The 16,984-nt window shown below is 39.9% G+C and overlaps 1 protein-coding gene across 4 annotated transcripts in view; it reads right to left on the reverse strand.

Annotated features, from left to right (window-relative positions):
• Positions 1-16,984, reverse strand: part of RNF130 (ring finger protein 130) — a 116,827-nt gene that overhangs the window by 87,861 nt on the left and 11,982 nt on the right. For all 4 annotated transcript variants that reach the window (XM_074313339.2, XM_074313340.2, XM_074313341.2 and 1 more), the window contains exon 2: positions 3,119-3,313. In XM_074313339.2, the coding sequence (XP_074169440.1) occupies positions 3,119-3,313 (195 nt within the window). The remainder of the gene's footprint in view (positions 1-3,118; positions 3,314-16,984) is intronic.

The raw sequence follows: 16,984 nt of genomic DNA on the forward strand, positions 1-16,984 counted from the left end.
ACCAGATCCCTAACACGCAGCCACGCCGCTTCATCTCCCTTAGCAGCTGTGCCTGTGGGACAAACTCTGAGCTTGCAGCTCTGAGGCCAGAGTCACTATCATATAAACAGATATTAAGTAAAAAGTCTTTCAGCCTGTAACCTATGGAACTGATTTCTAAACCCATGTAGCTTCTTTATGTTACATTAGCTCCCTTCTCTTCTGCTGCTGGAGAGGAAAGGATAAGCACGAGAAAGACAAAAAGGCAAGTTAAGCGATGAGTTCCAACAACCTACTCAGGATTGCAGAGCCTGCAGTATCTAAGTCAGACAGGAAGCTAGCAGAAAAATTATCTCAAGTATCTGACAGAGGGAGGGGCTCTCGAGTTCCACTTAAGATTTAGAGAATTAAAGGAAAAATTCAGAGCTTATAAGAAGTTTTAAAACAGAATCACCAGCAGTTATTTTTAAAAAGCTATTTTTTTAAAAGCAACTGCCTAAGTGTTTCGGTTTTAGATTTCTTTTGGATAATTATGAATTTTTAAAATGATGTATATATTTAGAAAAAAAATCACAAAGAAGATATAGAAGTCCTTGCAAACTCAGGCAAAAAGATACATACAATTTAAACTCATTTCCTGCCATCGCAGTACATTTAAACAGTAGGCTCCATCTTTTCCGAGGTAATTAAATCCATATTCAATTAGAACCTAAAAAACGTTAAACAGTAAAACAATAGTATGACTACTATGTGATTCATTTTCTTGATCGGTTTTTAGAATAAAGGTAATAGATTTATATTAAGTGGCCCAATTTATTGATATTTAAAAGTATTTTGCAATGTGTGATTCATCTTGTTTTTACTGTGTGATTTTTATATTCACAAAGTAAATATTCTACATTTTACAGATAATAAATATAGAGCTATACAAGTTTTCTATTTTTAAGAGAATAAAATGGAAAAAAGGTGAAGAGGCATTCAACTTAATTCTGTTCAATCAACAAAGGAACAATAAAAAGCATTTGATACTGACTGATAAAATGACCGAAAACAAACATTATTATTTGGTTACATGTTTATCTAAATTACCTCACCTTCCTTTTAACAACGGAAAGTAGCTCCAGATTCTTAACAACATACAAATAAAACTATTAAAGAGGTTTTCAATTTGACACAATTTAACAGTTAAACAATAACAGTAAAGTCTAAAATTTTTAAAACCAGGAAAATAAATCCTTAACTTTCAGACAAATGTCCATTATTTTAAACTACCCAATAGCCCATAACTTCCCCTTTATACTACCACATATCCGCTAACTACATTACAAAGAACTCATTCTGCTAACTAGAGGTAACAAAACCGCAAATTGACCGGTCTTTCCTGTCAATGATGTCATAGACGCTGCATTGGGAAAATGTCCTTCAGTCACCAGATGAAGGGCGTCGATTAGAACAAACATGAGCAAGTTCCTGAAACATCAATGATGAGGCAAGAAAACAAAATACTTATACTCAATAATGTAGAGTGTTAAAATGAGTTATAACACGTGTCCTTAAATTGAAAGAAAGCTTCACAAAACTAAATGTCTTCATGAAATCATTTCAATACGGCACACTTACTTTGTTCCAGGCATTTTGCTGCCCACTGCAGAGAACAGAAAGGTAAGACACAAACTTCACTTAAAGACACCTGCAGGACTTTTCCTACTGCTAGTCAAGTATGCAAATAATGACAACATAAAAGGAAAGGACAATACTGTCAAAGAGGTAGAAAAAGGCACTCTGAAGACTGCAGGAGCCTTGGATTGTTCATTCACTGAGGGCGTGATCCAGGGGTCTTTTTTCAACTCTCACCAGTTTGTATCAGTGCATATTAGAATGCAGAGCACAAAGCTTTCTTTACTCAAATGAAGGGTGGGCAGAACTACCATGTGAGCAAGGGAGGGCAAAACAGGAATCTTTAGGTCGATCCCTGGAAACCTGGAGTTACAGGTTAGGGGGTATCTAGTGGCTCTGATGCATGGTCCTTACCCCTCCCGTGGGCAGAGCCGTCCTACAGGGAGAGAAGAGCAGCTGTGACACATTAATGAGCCAGGAAAGCAAGCAGTGCTCAGCACACAGATTTTCCGCTGCTGTCCCCCACACCAGGGACTCATGGCCTGCCACAGAATTAGACTAGAGTCTCACATGAGGCCTTCCCATTCAGGAGGCAACTTGGCCTATGTCACAGAGGAAGTTGGTGGGAAATCTGGGATGAAAGCCTAGGTTTCCTGTCTTACTTCCTTGTTTCTCGAAGCAAGATCTGTGGACCAGAGTGGCACAGCATCATCTGGAAACTTGTTAAAAGTAGACTCTCCGGCTGTACCCCAGACCTACTGAATCAGAATCTGCATTTTAACAAGATTCCCAGGTGATATATATGCATATTGAAGTTCGAAAAGTACTCTATGATTCTAGGTATGAAATTACTAAACTACAATGTATAAGTTCTTACTTTCCCATATTATTCTCTTTAATTTTCTATGTATCTAATTATAACATAAAACCATTTCCTATTGCTAAAACTACTCTAAAAAAATAAAGTCTATTAAAAAGCAAAAACCAAAAGAAAGCTCGTATCACAGGGCACATATATAGTAAGTGCTCAATAAATTGCAACTATTGTTATTAAAAGAGTTACACTGGAAATATCCTAAATGCTGCCACAAAAAATGAATAATACTGTTCCTACTGTAATTATGTTAGTTACTAAGTCAGTTTCAACACTGATCCTGATAAGATAAAAGCATCTTCTCAAACAGGTAAGCCTTGAGAATCCATGACATACCTGGACGAATGATTCTAAATCTAATACAATATTTTTTAAAGTTACCAAGTAAAATGTAGAAATGTAAAATGATGAAGGATTCAATCACAGCAGTTACTTAGTAAGCACAAGTTTTAACAGGCCCTTCCGGTCATTATTTAAGAAAAGGAAACAAATTTAGCTAAGAGGAAAAGACATGCATCTCAACAAACAAACATACACATAACCGCAGAATTAGGTTGAAAATGGTACGGTTTCAGTGGAGGTGGAATGCCTACCTATGAGGCAATGGCTTCTAGGAGGAAAAACAAATCTGTAACCTTTTTTGTTTACCTGGATGAGTCATGGTGACTGGCTCCTCTTTGGACTTATTATTGTAGATGACTACAGCGACTGCATTGTGGAAAGCAGCCCGGGATATTTTCTCTTTAAATGTGCAGTTTCCCCTCTGCAGCAAGGCAATCCACTGTTTGATATTAGGAGGGACCAGGAACCGTGTTTGAGGGTCACAGCCCAGATGATCAGCAACTAAATGAGAGAAAAAAATACATTCATTTTTTCTCAAGTAGATAAATAAAATCAGTCAAGTCTTGATCACAGTGCTCAGTGCTCTCTGAACACTACACAGCTCTACAGCACATCACTGCCCGCAGAGCTATGGATACCTCCAACCAAGGACATTACAATGAGGCTGAATCCTTATCTGTACAGGGAGAGGGACTCCTGCAGTGCAAATTAAAATAGTAAAAAGTTCTGTTAAACTTTACGGATTGACAAAAATAAAGAAGACTGTAACATCCAGGGCAGGCTGGTGAAGAGAGGAGGAAGAAAAGGCAAACACGAAACCCCTGGGACCCCAGGAGACTGATCCACCCCTGACTTTTGCTCATTCATTTGTACCTCCCACCACCACCTCCACAGAGGACTGGTTTCGCCTGGGTTAAATTAGGAAGCCAAGCTAATCTTTGGTTCAGTTACCAAGTGGTCTTGTTCAAATTCAAGCATGCTTGAACAAATTTCTTAATAAGTGTCTAAAGAAATTAGAAAAGTTCCCTTTTGGCCTGTATTTGAAAGTTTAAATAGCCAAAGTAACACAAAATCAGGATAAACGGGTTATTCCTCTAATTTATATTTCTCGGTAAAAATTACAATTCCTCATTAGGATACATACATCAATTTATAATGTCCACCTAACAAGATGCACCAAGGCTATCCCTTGGGGCCACAAATTACACGGCTACTGTCCTAGATTTGGGGGAACAGCTTGTCTGAAATACCCTCAAATACATTTGAATCGGCTAGGACAAACGCTGCGATTTTGGATTCTGCAAATGTGGTCATCCTAGCTCCGACTCCCTTTGCAAATCTTAAGACGCTGCATTGGCTGCGCTTCCATTCCTCATCCTACGTTTCTAACAGGTTAAAAAGACAGGCAGGGCAGTCCAGACGGGGAAAGCAGTCACGGGGTAAGTGTGAAGACCGCCAGCCCACAATGCCGAAGGCCAGCGATCCCTATGCCTCCTGGGGTCAGTCACCGCTTACCGTGCAGGCGTGGGGTGGGCTGGGTGTGTGTGTGTGTGGGGGACGATACAGCACAGAAGGGTAACACTGGAAGCATATAAATAATAAAAACATTCAATAACTATTAATCAATAATAAAATTTGAAAAAAAGACCCCACCAGTGGGGAAATGTCTGCTATCCAACACCCCTGAAAACACACTGCTTAGTGAAAGAAAAGTTTATATTAAACTATAAAATGTAGAGATATCACTAACTTCTGAGAAATGTTACATCTATCATTTCTACTTAAATATCTTTCCCCCAATTCTCTAATTATAGTGGGAGCACATTTGCTACTAGAGGTCTCCTAATACATAGGAAGTGGGAGAGAAGTGATTCCAGAATGTCAGGCCTGCCGCTGTCTACACCTATGACTCACCTTACACAGAAAAAAGCCTGTCACGACTTTAGTAAGTCAACCATTTAAAGACACAGACAAGACAGTGTGAACCCGAAGTCCTGAAACAGACTGTTTCCTTTCAGTGATGTGTTTCACAGATTATGCTGTTTTAAAATATAAGCACTCAGACGATGTGTTAAGATAACCTCATCGCCTCAGGAAAACTTCCAATATTGCATCCAAATAGGGAGCAAACAACTAGTTTTCAGTGTTTCATTTGTGATTTTTCAGCACACAATGCTGCACAAACCTTCAAGAAAATGCAGAATCAAGATTTATCTACAGAGATGTATGCACTTATCTTCTGTGACTCATTCATTTTTCTGACCTCCCTATGAGCTCATGTGAGTTCAGTGTGGCAAAGAGGAACAACACAGGTATGGACCAAAGATTTGGGTCCAAATTCTAGATCAACTACTTACTAGCTGAGCAACTGTCACAGGTTCAGTTCTCTAACCTTCAATTTTTACTTACTCATAAAGATTGAAATAAAACTCTTATCTCCTAAGAGTTATATATGTGAAAAAGTCTATAATAATTCCTCAACTCTTGGGTACTTCAAACATTCTTCCTTCCCTTCAGTTTTACGGGAGTTACCCTACCTTGCCCTAGTGACCCAGACTTGTGCCATGCGGACGTGCAATCCACCCACAGCTTGGCAGCACACTCCCCCCCCCCCCCCCCAGTTCCCGAGTCTCATCCTCGCTCCCTGCTGCTGACAGTGTCACTGTCCACTTAGAAGAACAGCAGTTCAGTAACAGTCACAACGTACAGACTGAAAAGACACAGCAAGGGGTGCAACCACACAGCACAATCTCTCTCTTAAAGGAACCCCCACCCAATAAGAACAGATTCTATGAAAACTGCATGATCAAAACAAATTCCCACAACAGACTGTCTGAGCAAAAGCATGTCCCTGATCCCCCAAACTCACCCAAACCACCACCCATAAAAGTCTCTGAAAACATTTATACCAGTAAGAATATAATATGCAATGATAAGCAAGAATAAGGTATTCAAGTTCCTGTTCAAGGAAGCAGTTTTTGAAAAAGAAAATAAGGGGTTTTTATAATCACTTAACACTGCAGGATGCCTATTTTATCTATTAATTCCTTCCTGTAATTAAAAGTAACTTGGAAAATGAAAATAATGTTAATAGCTCTAAAGCAACTTCCCAAGAGGACTGATGGTGGTGATTAAGTGGCACTACTTCAAAATTCAATACCAGTTGTTTTTACCTGAAGTAATTTATTAAGTGAAGACACAGTATAGCATAAAATATCTATATAATTATGAGCCATAAAATTTGTCAGTAGCAATTTTGCTCAAACGCAAAATCATTTTACTTCCATTTTTTGTTGGTTTTTTACTGCCAAACTCAGGAAAGGGCATCAATCCCTGACTTCTTTGCATTTACTAGTCAAGGTGTCAGGAAAAGCTTATTACAAGTTACCATGAAAATGGGAGATTATATAAAATATTGTACAGTAATACCTTACAATTTCGTCAATTACATCCACTAAAGCTGAAAAACTATATCACAGTGAAACTTAACTTCAATATTTTTTTCTGTATGGCCTTTCCTGTTGAGTCCACCAACAGTAATGACACTTTTTATTTATTCCTTGACCAGAACCAAACAATTCTCAACAGGAACAATTACGGAACTCTCACCTCCATGAACATTAACTTAGGTGTTCAGCAACATACTAAGTCCCACAAAGAAATACAGGGGAACTCAACACCTTGGTCTTGAATCTCACAGAACCTCTAAACAATGGAGGAGGACTGCCTAGCAGAGATGAAATCAACCAGGTAGCATAAAATACCAACGTGAAGAGTGCTTAGAAACAGGAAAAAGAGCAACATAATGAATGGTAAAGGAACCGACATGAAACCCTGGAAAATTGCTCAAGCAGAAAGGAGGGGACTGCAAAACTGAATAGCTAAGAACTTAGTACAAAGATTAATCCCTTCTCTTAAACTCTTGTGACAATCACATAAGATGATATATACCCAAAGCGAAGACACTACGCACATTTAATACAATCATGTTCTGAAAAGAAGAGCCCAACTGTATGGGAAAAGAGGAAGACTATTCTGGCAAAGAGTATGTAAATATTTAAAGAGTTCTGTGAGGAAATAAGTAAAAAAATAAAACCTCTCTTCCCCAACCCATTAGCCTGAAACTCACCATTTTGATTCATCTGACGTCATATGAGGTCAGACAATTAAGTTCACGAACTTGTTGCAATGATGTTGTAACCGTTTTTGATATCAGAGGGATTATTCATTATGAATCTGTACCAACCGGACAAACAGTTACCCAAGTTTACTACTTGGAAGTGCTGAAAAGGCTGCATGAAAAAGTTAGACGACCTGAACTTTTCACCCACGATTCATGGCTTTTGCGTCACAACAATGCACCAGCTCACACGACAATGTCTGTGAGGGAGTTTTTAGTCAGGAAACAAATAACTGTATTGGAACACCCTCCCTACTCACCTGATCTGGCCCCCAGTGACTTCTTTCTTTACCCAAAGATAAAGGAAATATTGAAAGGAAGACATTTTGATGACATTCAGGACATCAAAGGTAATATGATGACAGCTCTGATGGCCATTCCAGAAAAAGAGTTCCAAAACTGCTTTGAAGAGTGGACTAGGAGCTGGCGTCGGTGCATAGCTTCCCAAGGGGAGTATTTTGAAGGTGACCATAGTGATATTTAGCAATGAGGTATGGAGCACTTTTTCTAGGATGAGTGGGCGAACTTAACTGTCCGACCTCCTAAGACCTCATCTTTTCAAAATGCAAATGCCCCACCTAATATGTAACAGTCACCACGTTACTGTGGGAGTGATATTTCCTTCCATGCGCTGAGAACCATCAACCTGCTGCCACTGTAGGGCTGACGCAGGGCTGGAGCACACAGTGGAAGGTCACTGACGTGTCCCGGGAGCAGCGCAGGAGCCCCAATGCCTCTCACTCTCAGAGACTGTGTGTCTTGTTTCCCCTGCCTGAGATGCCAATCCCACCACTCCTTTGCCAACCACCTCCTAAGCTTCAGGATTCTGCTAGCGTATCTTCTCAGGCCGCCTAACACTGAGCTGGGTGCTGCTGTGTTCATATCTCCACGGAACCCAAGCTTACATCAACCTTAGCATTGATCGTACTGTATTAGCAACGGGTGTTTATTCCAAGCATCTCCAAGGTGTGAGATCTAGCATCTCCTCCAACATGGCTGGCATATTCCGTGTTTCCCCTAAGACCTAGCCGGACCATCAGCTCTAATGCGTCTTTTGCAGCAAGAATTAATATAAGACCAGGTCAAAAAGTCTTATTTTCAGGGAACCACGGTAGTAGATGCTTAGTCTACCTGATAAAGGGAGGAAAGGGAAAAATGACAGAGAGAGATTAAGCAAGAACTGATATAAAGAAAAAGCTTGTGCCAGTGACCTCTGTTTCATGTGGCAATGTTCTGACCAGAGCAATGTTCTACCAGCTATTTCCTACAAAAGAAGTAAAAATAAAAATAATCCTAACAGTTACCCTGAATTCAGATATTTCCATTGTCAGGTATGTCCTGGTTATTTGCTTTCCTATTTCTACATGAGATTATAATCTCTTTAATCTTTAGGTTTCCTGCTGCTACCTTGCTTTTCCGTATTTTTCCCTTTGTTAAATTCTTAATTTTATGATTCAAAGGAGAAAATACAAATCTTTATTTTTGTTCCCAATTTCTTAATTTTATTTTTAATGTTCAACTACTGGACTTAAATGCCCAGCTCTCATCCTTTCATCTGCTTGCACAGATATAACTTAATCTCTTACTATTTCTACACTTTCACTTAAAGCTATTTGTTGTTATTACTTATCTTCATTGTTTGTTTAGTCTTGCTGAAAATGTTTTATTCTTCCTTTTGTCTTCATTTGTAAATTTCAATCTTTTTTCTCTTAACCTTGTCTGTATCTATCTTATTCCTGTAATTATCCCCCCTCCCCCCGCACACGTCTGTGACATTTTTCTTTTCTGGTAGGAACTGTTACAATGGCCAGCAGAAATGATCTGGACCTCAGAGCCTCTTGATTTCTCAGGAGTCCTATATTAATGCCCATTTCCTCTTTTTCTTTTTGTTTTCATTTGAACCTCCTGCCAGTCTCTTCCAGCAGAGGGAGAATGGGCAGGACAGAACGGGAAGGGGAAGAAAATGGATGTCTCAAAAGACCCCTTTACTGTCACTGCTTTCAAGAGCTGCTTGTACCTGCTGCTCACATTTCCTCAGTGTCCACTCCTTCCTCATCATACTTTCACCTCTGCATATCCTGCCACTCCACTAAAAGTGCTGCCTAGAAAGCACCAATCAATCCATCTCAGGATACTCTTCCTCCTCCCAGCAGAGCGCCCAGGGCCCTCCTTCTCGAGGCTTCTCTCCCCTCCTCCTACCTAGTCTCCACCAGCAGACCTCTCCCTCCACCTGAACCTTAGTGTTGACATTCCTGAGCCCGCAGACCACTGGCAGCACTGGAACCAAGGCCCAGGACGCTTCAGGGCTGAGCTCTCTACATTGGCCGTACACTGTTTTCTTACGGGAACAAGGTTGCTCACTTAACATCTCATGCCAATCAGTCCTTCTCTAAGAAACTATTTTTCACTTTTCACTTATATAAATCCAGTTTCCAATACATACAACTAAATCAGGTCAACAGCGAGCTAAGAATCAGGAGAACAACATGTAAAATTAAACAAAGAAAAGGGATCCATTCCCTCCCATTCCAAGCAGAAACTGATCTTGACCCTGAAGAGCTAACAGGCATTCTTGAGCGTCTCCACTGACTCACAAGAAGGGAGGAGTGGGAGGGGGTCTCTGCAGGCAAGTGTACAGACTGTCATTGTCTCATTTGTTTGTTTCTAGGCAGCTCTGCCCCACTTCCGTGCAGGGCCATGGGATCACCCTGAGTTTGTAATGGACTGTTACTTGACCTCCCCCACCCCCAAAAAACCCAAACAAAACCAAACCAGAAACTTATTTAATTTTGGCATCTACAGATCACCTCTACACGGCCAGATGCTTTAAGCGATACCTACTTACGGCCCAGCTCCGGGGGGAGGGGACACCGATGTAGGAGGAGCCACACACAGAAGTGAAGAACCTAAATCCCATTTGAAGGAGAGGCCTTTTCTGTTCCCCCTGGGGTGTGAATAAGGAATCATGTGACTCCAGTTGTTGCTGGCAACCGTTTTATGATAAATAGGGGACACTCTTAGGATGAAGTTAAAGCTATGATGGCAAGGGGAGAGATGGAAATGAACCGGATCCCTGGTAACACTGCTGAATGCTGAACCGCTGGGCCCTGAAAGCAGCCCGATCTCGGAGTGCCCAGTCCCGAGAAAGGACAAATGTCCTCATTACATATCAGCAGTCCAAGCAGGGATCTGTCACTTGGAGCACTTGTGCTTCTTGTCGAGTGAAAAGCAACAGTCAGGCCTGGGCTTTATCTCTGCCAGTGGCTATCTTACTCCACCAAGACCCACACCTGGCCGGCGACTCACACCCAAGAAGGTCAAACGTGAGGAAAAGTCCTCTGGCCTGGGAGGCAGCATGGGGCCAGGCCTTGCCCTCCTTCCCTCACCGGAGCAGCGTGGAAACCTCCCCTCAAAGACTAACATCTACAGCGAGGGTTCTCGAAAGGGCTCTGTGGGGAGAACCCATGAGGTCAGTGAAACGTGCATGAGGGGAAATCATCTTTATTTTCAACTAAACTCTACTGAAATCTAGCATGTTCTTCATCTATGAATATAGACAAAACATCTATAACTGTAAGTAACAGCAATTACATTACTGCAGCTATTGGTAAATATCTGGTAAAGTCACTTAATGTGTTAATAAAGAAGTATATATATATTAAGATATATATATATATATACATAAGTATATATGTATAAGAAGTATATATAAATATCAGGTAAAGTTAATGTGTTAATAAAGAAGTATATATATATTATGTCACAAATATTTTAAATACATTGATACTGTGTTTCAGTATAGTTTCCGTTAATCCTATTTCCTTTTGTACTTATCACTATTCTGAGAAGCAGCTCACAGGTTTCTTTTTCACTAGACTGCAAAAGGAGTTTAGTCTACTTGTATTATTTATGATGCATTTGGATCCGTTTCCATTACTTTACTTTGTTTGCATGTACTGTTATTCCTAAGATTCTTGACACTTCCCCCTCCTTCTCTATTTCTGAATGCACTGATCAAATTTTTATTCCCTCCTTTCTTCCAGAGAAACAGACCAATAAGGTGGAGGTGTGTGTGTGTGTGTGTGTGTGTGTGTGTAAAGACATTTATTATAAGGAACTGGCTCACACAGTAATGGAGGCTGACAGGTCCCAAGATCTGCAGGGTAATTCAGCACGGTGGAGAGCTGATGGTGGGGTTCCAGTCCAAAGACTGGCAGGTTTGAGACCCAAGAAGAGGAGGTGTCTCAGTACGAGTCCAAAGGCCAGAAAAAGCCAACGTTTCAGTTCAAAGACAGTCAGGCAAGATTCTCTTACTTGGAGGAGAATCAGGCTTTTTGTTTTATTTAGGCCTTCACCTGACTGGATGGGGCCCACCACATTTGGGAGGGCAATCTGCTTCATTCAGTCTAACAATTTTAATGTTAATCTCATCAAAAACACCCTCACAAAAATATCCAGAATAATGTGTGACCAAATATCTGGGCACCCTGTGACCTAGTCAAGGTCACACGTAAAATTAACCATCACAGTCCTTCGCACATCTCACTTTTCCTTCTGTTTTACTTCCGTCTTTCTTATTCTACACCCTTTAGAAGTTCTTTCAGTGAGGAGCTGTAAAGGTTAGTAAACTCACTTTTTAGCGTAAACTTGTCTTTTTACAGCTGAAAACATCTTTCATTTGCTCTTATTCTTCAATGATGGCTTAATCAGGTAAAAAATTCTGGATTGTTATTTTTCTCCCAGCACTTTGTAAAGATATTATTATATTGTCTTCTGCTTTTTATATTGAGAAGCTGAGCAAAACATTTTAATTGCATAGGCTCTCAAATGTTACTGTGTATCTACTTTTTATTTTTGAATCTATTATTTTTAAAAAGTAAAATAAATGTTGCTTTTTAATTTTTCTCCTGACATTTTTTTACTTCTTTGGTTATATTCTAAAGAAACACATTTTTACAAGTTATTACTTTTTCATGTAGGATTTTTAAGAAGAAGGCAGCAATACATATCTTCTGTCCACTTAGAGGGCTGGATATATCAATCAACATTGCAAGAAGGGTCATACATAGCTGAACTGTCAGCAAGTTTAATTGTCAATAGCTATCCATTATCATTTGTCTTCTGTACTTAGTTACTGTATATCTCAAATGGATTTTGATTATTTTTCACATCCTTAGAACTTAAATATATCTGCTGGATGTTCTCCATGACATAATAAAAAGTATCTTAAGAGTAATTTTAAATGATGGTTAATACAAATCACCGTACCTGAAAAGTCATGTTCAAAAATAATTTCTATTACAATTGATACAATAAATACTTCATGCAAGAGAGATGCTATAAATCAAAATAACTAAAAATCACACATAGGTCAGACTTGGCAATAATTTTTTGGAATTGGAGACAAAAGGAAAAATATACAAGTGGGACTACATCAAACTAAAAAGCTTCTACCAAGCAAGGGATACAACCAACAAAATGAAAAAGCAACCCAAGAAATAGGAGAAAATATCTGTAATTCATATATCTGATAAGGGATTAATATGCAAAATACATAAAGAACTAATACAACTCAATAGGAAAAACATTTCATCTTAGGGTCCTTGCTTTATGCAAATTTCCATTCACACAGTTTCCCACCATTCCTGACATTTCACAGGTGCCAGCTAAATATGTGACATTGCTGTTATCCTTTGAATTAATGATATGTGAGTTAAAAGAAAGGATTCATTCTCGAAAAAAAAGCTAGGAAGTACGTAGCTTACACTAATAGGGGAGATGTATTTGTCCAGAGGTTGAGCTAAACTGCTGAGGAAGGAAGTAGGAGAACATGAAAATAAAATCATATAATCAGTCCTTGTGGAGGACAATTAGGAAAAAAAACGCTGTGAGAGACCACTCACATGAGAAACAAACAAGAACAGGAGGGTTCAAGTTTTCATTATCTGAAATGTCCATAAAGCAATACATGTAAGATATATTTAAATAAAAGCATTACAAATAAAGCATTAAATATACAGAATAACATGGGACATTCTTTTATTATTTAGATGTTCTTTAATGTCTTGCAATAATGTTTTGCAGTTTTCAGTGCCAATGCCATTTTAAATGGAATTTTAAATTTTTTATTTTCTAATTGTTTGTTCCTGGCATATACAAGTTCAACTGACTTTTTTTGGCATGTGTATTGATCTTGTATCTAGTGACTTTTCTAAATTTATTTGAAGTTTTTAAAAAAATCACTGACAGATAATAAGAAATTAAGCTTTACTGATGTTTCATTATGGATTAAAACTAGCTGCTTTCCTTAATCCACGTATCTCATATTGTATCTGAGGTGTCCTGAAAAGAGTGAAAGTCCACAAATGTAAAAGGGATGGCAGTGACTCCTTCACGTGTTTATTGCAAAATAGCATAAACTCAGTTACATGGATTTACAGATGAGACCGTCTGCTTTTAACTAAACTGTCCCAAAACCCCAACTACACAGATTTGGAAAAGCCAAAAAATTAAAATTAACATGAAGACTGTTAGAAAGAGAGCTTTATTACAGCTGTTATTATCTATTAACCTAAGATACTCTGTCAAAGAAAACCAATATTGTGGTGTAACATTTGTAAGTATAATACACACATGGGGGCTACGAGCACATACACAAACAAAAAGTTTGTGTCGCAGTTCTCCAAGGAATGGGTCAGAGGGCCAACACAGGGGAGCCAGTCAGGAGGCCAAGGTCCACGTAAGAGATTAGCGAAGGCTGCAATAGGCATGGAGAGAAATGGACACACTTTAGAGCTCTTGAGAAGTTTGGGTCAGCAGGACTTGGTAATTAGCTATGGCGTCTGAAGAAGCTGTCTCGGTTTCTGGCATAAACATTTGGTAGAGATGGTGCTGCTGACTGAAACAGCCAACACTGGAGGAGGAACCGATTTCTGGAGGAAAGATGATGAAGTGTGTTGGACATACTGAGTCTGAAAGAACACTGAGAGGGAGAGAACAATTCCACTCCTAAGCACACACCCAGTAAGATGCTATATAACAAGACATGGGCACAAGCTTCTGACAGCATCGCGAGTAAGGTGGCCCCCATGCCCACCCACAGCGGCACGGATGAAACGGGAATGTATCCATGCACTGGATCCCTCACAATACTGCTATGTGCAATAACATGGATTTATCTCACTAACATGATCTGAGCAAAAGGAATGAGTCACAAGAATGCCGAAGAACGCATAACAAGATTCCATGTGTAAGGACTAGAAAGTTAAAACATAGGCATAATATGTGATGTTCAAAGGCAGGATCATATTTACATTGGGGAGGGAGGAAGGAGTCACCGAAGGGGACTTCTGGAGACTCTGGGGGGCTGGTAATGCTGTTTTCTGACCAGGTTCGGGGTTACAGCAGTGTGTCCACTGTGCTTATTCATCAAATTGTATATTTTTCTGTATATGTTATGCTAGTAAAAATGTTCGTTAATTTTTTAAAAATTGGTTATCTCACTCCCCAGGTTAAAACCCCTCAACAGTACTCTGACCCCTGCTCCCTGGATGGTCCTCAAGAACATTATACTAAGTGAAATAAATCAGTGACAAAAAGACAGGTACTGTACGAGCCGTATGATTCCCTTCAATGAGGTTCCTAGAGTAGTCAAGTTCATAGAGAAGGAAGCACAAGAGTGGCTGCCAGAGGCGGGAGGGAGAGGGGAAGGGGGAATTGTTTAATGGGTATGGAATTTGTTTTACAAGATGAAAAAGAGTTCAGGAGACTGTTTGCACAACAATTTGAATGTGCTTAACACTACTCAGCTGTACACTTAAAAATAGTTAAAGTGGTAAAATTTTTGTTGTATGTATTTCGTTATAATTCAAAATGACAAAACAAGCAAACCTTTGGTAGTTTTCCATTCCTCTTGGGATGAAGTCCAAAATGCAACGCAGCCCAGAGGGTGCTGACCCGTGCTCACCTCCGCTCAAACCACCGCCCTTCCCCTTAGCTCCGTTAGTCCCTCAAGCACACCAAGGCTTCTGTCCTTGGGGGCTTCCCGCAGGTTCCTTCGCCTGGAACCATCCTCCTTTCCGAGCCACTCTTAATTTAACATCTGCTCACGCTTAAACATCGTTTCTTCACAGAAGCCTTTGCTGACCATCCTCGACTGGGTCGCTGCTCTCATTTATGCTCCTACACCCCGCTACTTTCCCCAAGAATCATTATTAAATAATTACTTGTGTTATTATCTAATAATAATTATTGTCTAATAAAAGTAGACAATAATTATTGTCCAGTTTTCCACTAGACAACACACAAGTGCTGATTCACCTCCTGTCCTGCCCACAGCACCTACCGAGTGCAGGATTTCTGATCCAGATGACTTATAGACAGGTGACAACATGCAAATGAGAAACTGAACTGACAAAGACCTTTGAGGAATCACTGAAGAGAGATATTAGAAAACTAAGCTGTGTAAATAGCACTGCAATGTTTATAAAACGATAAAGATGGATTGTGCAAATTATGGTCTAGGTAGGGTGCCACTAATCCTTAGCGAAATTTCAGAAATGATTATTGAAGGAGTAATTTGTAGGCACTGAGGAGAGAAAGCTGTTAATCACAGGTTCATTATGTGTGAGAGGCACAGTGATGGCCCCCCCCACGTCCTCACCCTAATCTCTGAGATTTGTGAATATGTTCTGTTACATGGCAAGAGGGATTTAAGGTTACTAATTGTTGACTTTAAAATAAAGAGATTACTCTGGACTATGTGGGTGGGCCCAATGGGCCCAGGTCTTCTAAATTTGGAAGAAAGAGGCAGAAGGCCAGAGTCAAAAGAGCACTTTGAGATGTCTCAATGCTGGCTTGGAAGACAGCAGCAGGGCCAGAGCCAAGGAACGCAGGTGCCTCTAGAAGCTGGAGAAAGCAAGGAGATGGGTTCTCCCCTGGAGCCTCCAGAAGGAACGCAGTCTTGCCAACATCTTGGCTTTAGCCCAGGGAGACCCATGTCAGACTTCTCACTTCTCAGCTATAAGATGAGAAATCTGTGCTGCTTTAAGCCACCTAGTCTGTGGTAATTGGGTACAGTGGCAACACGAAACAAATACACTATGGCTAAGCCATAAAGATTGGCTTCTTTTCCTTCCTTGCCAGAGCTCCTGACCTAGCAAATCAGGAACAAAGTAAATAAAATACTTCTCTGTTTCTTTTATCAAAGCTCTTGATTATTCTTTTATGATATCATAAGACAAAGAAACATGCACTAAAGTGAATCAGAAAACTTTGGGTGAAATGCACCCTCCCTCCCCCTCCACACACACTCACAAGTGCTGATTAATGAAATAATGTCAACCATCTAAGGATTTTAGCAACACACTGCAAGGGTCCGTTCAGTCACACTTTTATCAGTAACTTAGAGCAGAGATTCTTAACTTTGGGTCCATGGACCACTTACTTGGGGCTTTAAGAGGTAGCAGAACCTCCTAAAAACCTTATTGAAAATTTTCTGTGTATCTACATAAATATGGGTTTTTCTGCAGAAAGGTGCACAAACTTTCATTCAAGTCTTAAAGGGGATCTATAACCCCAGAAGATTAAGAACGATGGACTTAGATGAAGATACAGAACACATGCTCATCACATTCACTGGTGACACAAAACTGCCAGAGAGAGGGGACTGTGAATGACACATCAGCATTTGAAAATATCCTGAAAGGCTGAATGAACAGGCTGAATCCAGTAAAATCACACGGCCAAGACTTAAGAAGGTTTAATCAACAGTAAGCTCAGTATGAGTCAGTGATTAGAGCTACCAAAATAACTTCTATGACTCCAGGCAGGTGTCCAGAGGATGGGAAAAAGCAGTTCCACTCTCTTCCGCACTGGTAAAACCAAACTACAACACTGTGTTCAATAGGGGGTTTCTCTTTGTATTCGCATCCTAGGGAAGCCGTAACAAATGACCATAAATCTGGTGGCCTAAAACAACAGAAACTTATTGT

This window comes from Rhinolophus sinicus, chromosome 5 (genome assembly GCF_057876585.1).
Source record: "Rhinolophus sinicus isolate RSI-liver-muscle chromosome 5, RSI-T2T, whole genome shotgun sequence".
Taxonomy (NCBI): Eukaryota; Metazoa; Chordata; class Mammalia; order Chiroptera; family Rhinolophidae; genus Rhinolophus; species Rhinolophus sinicus.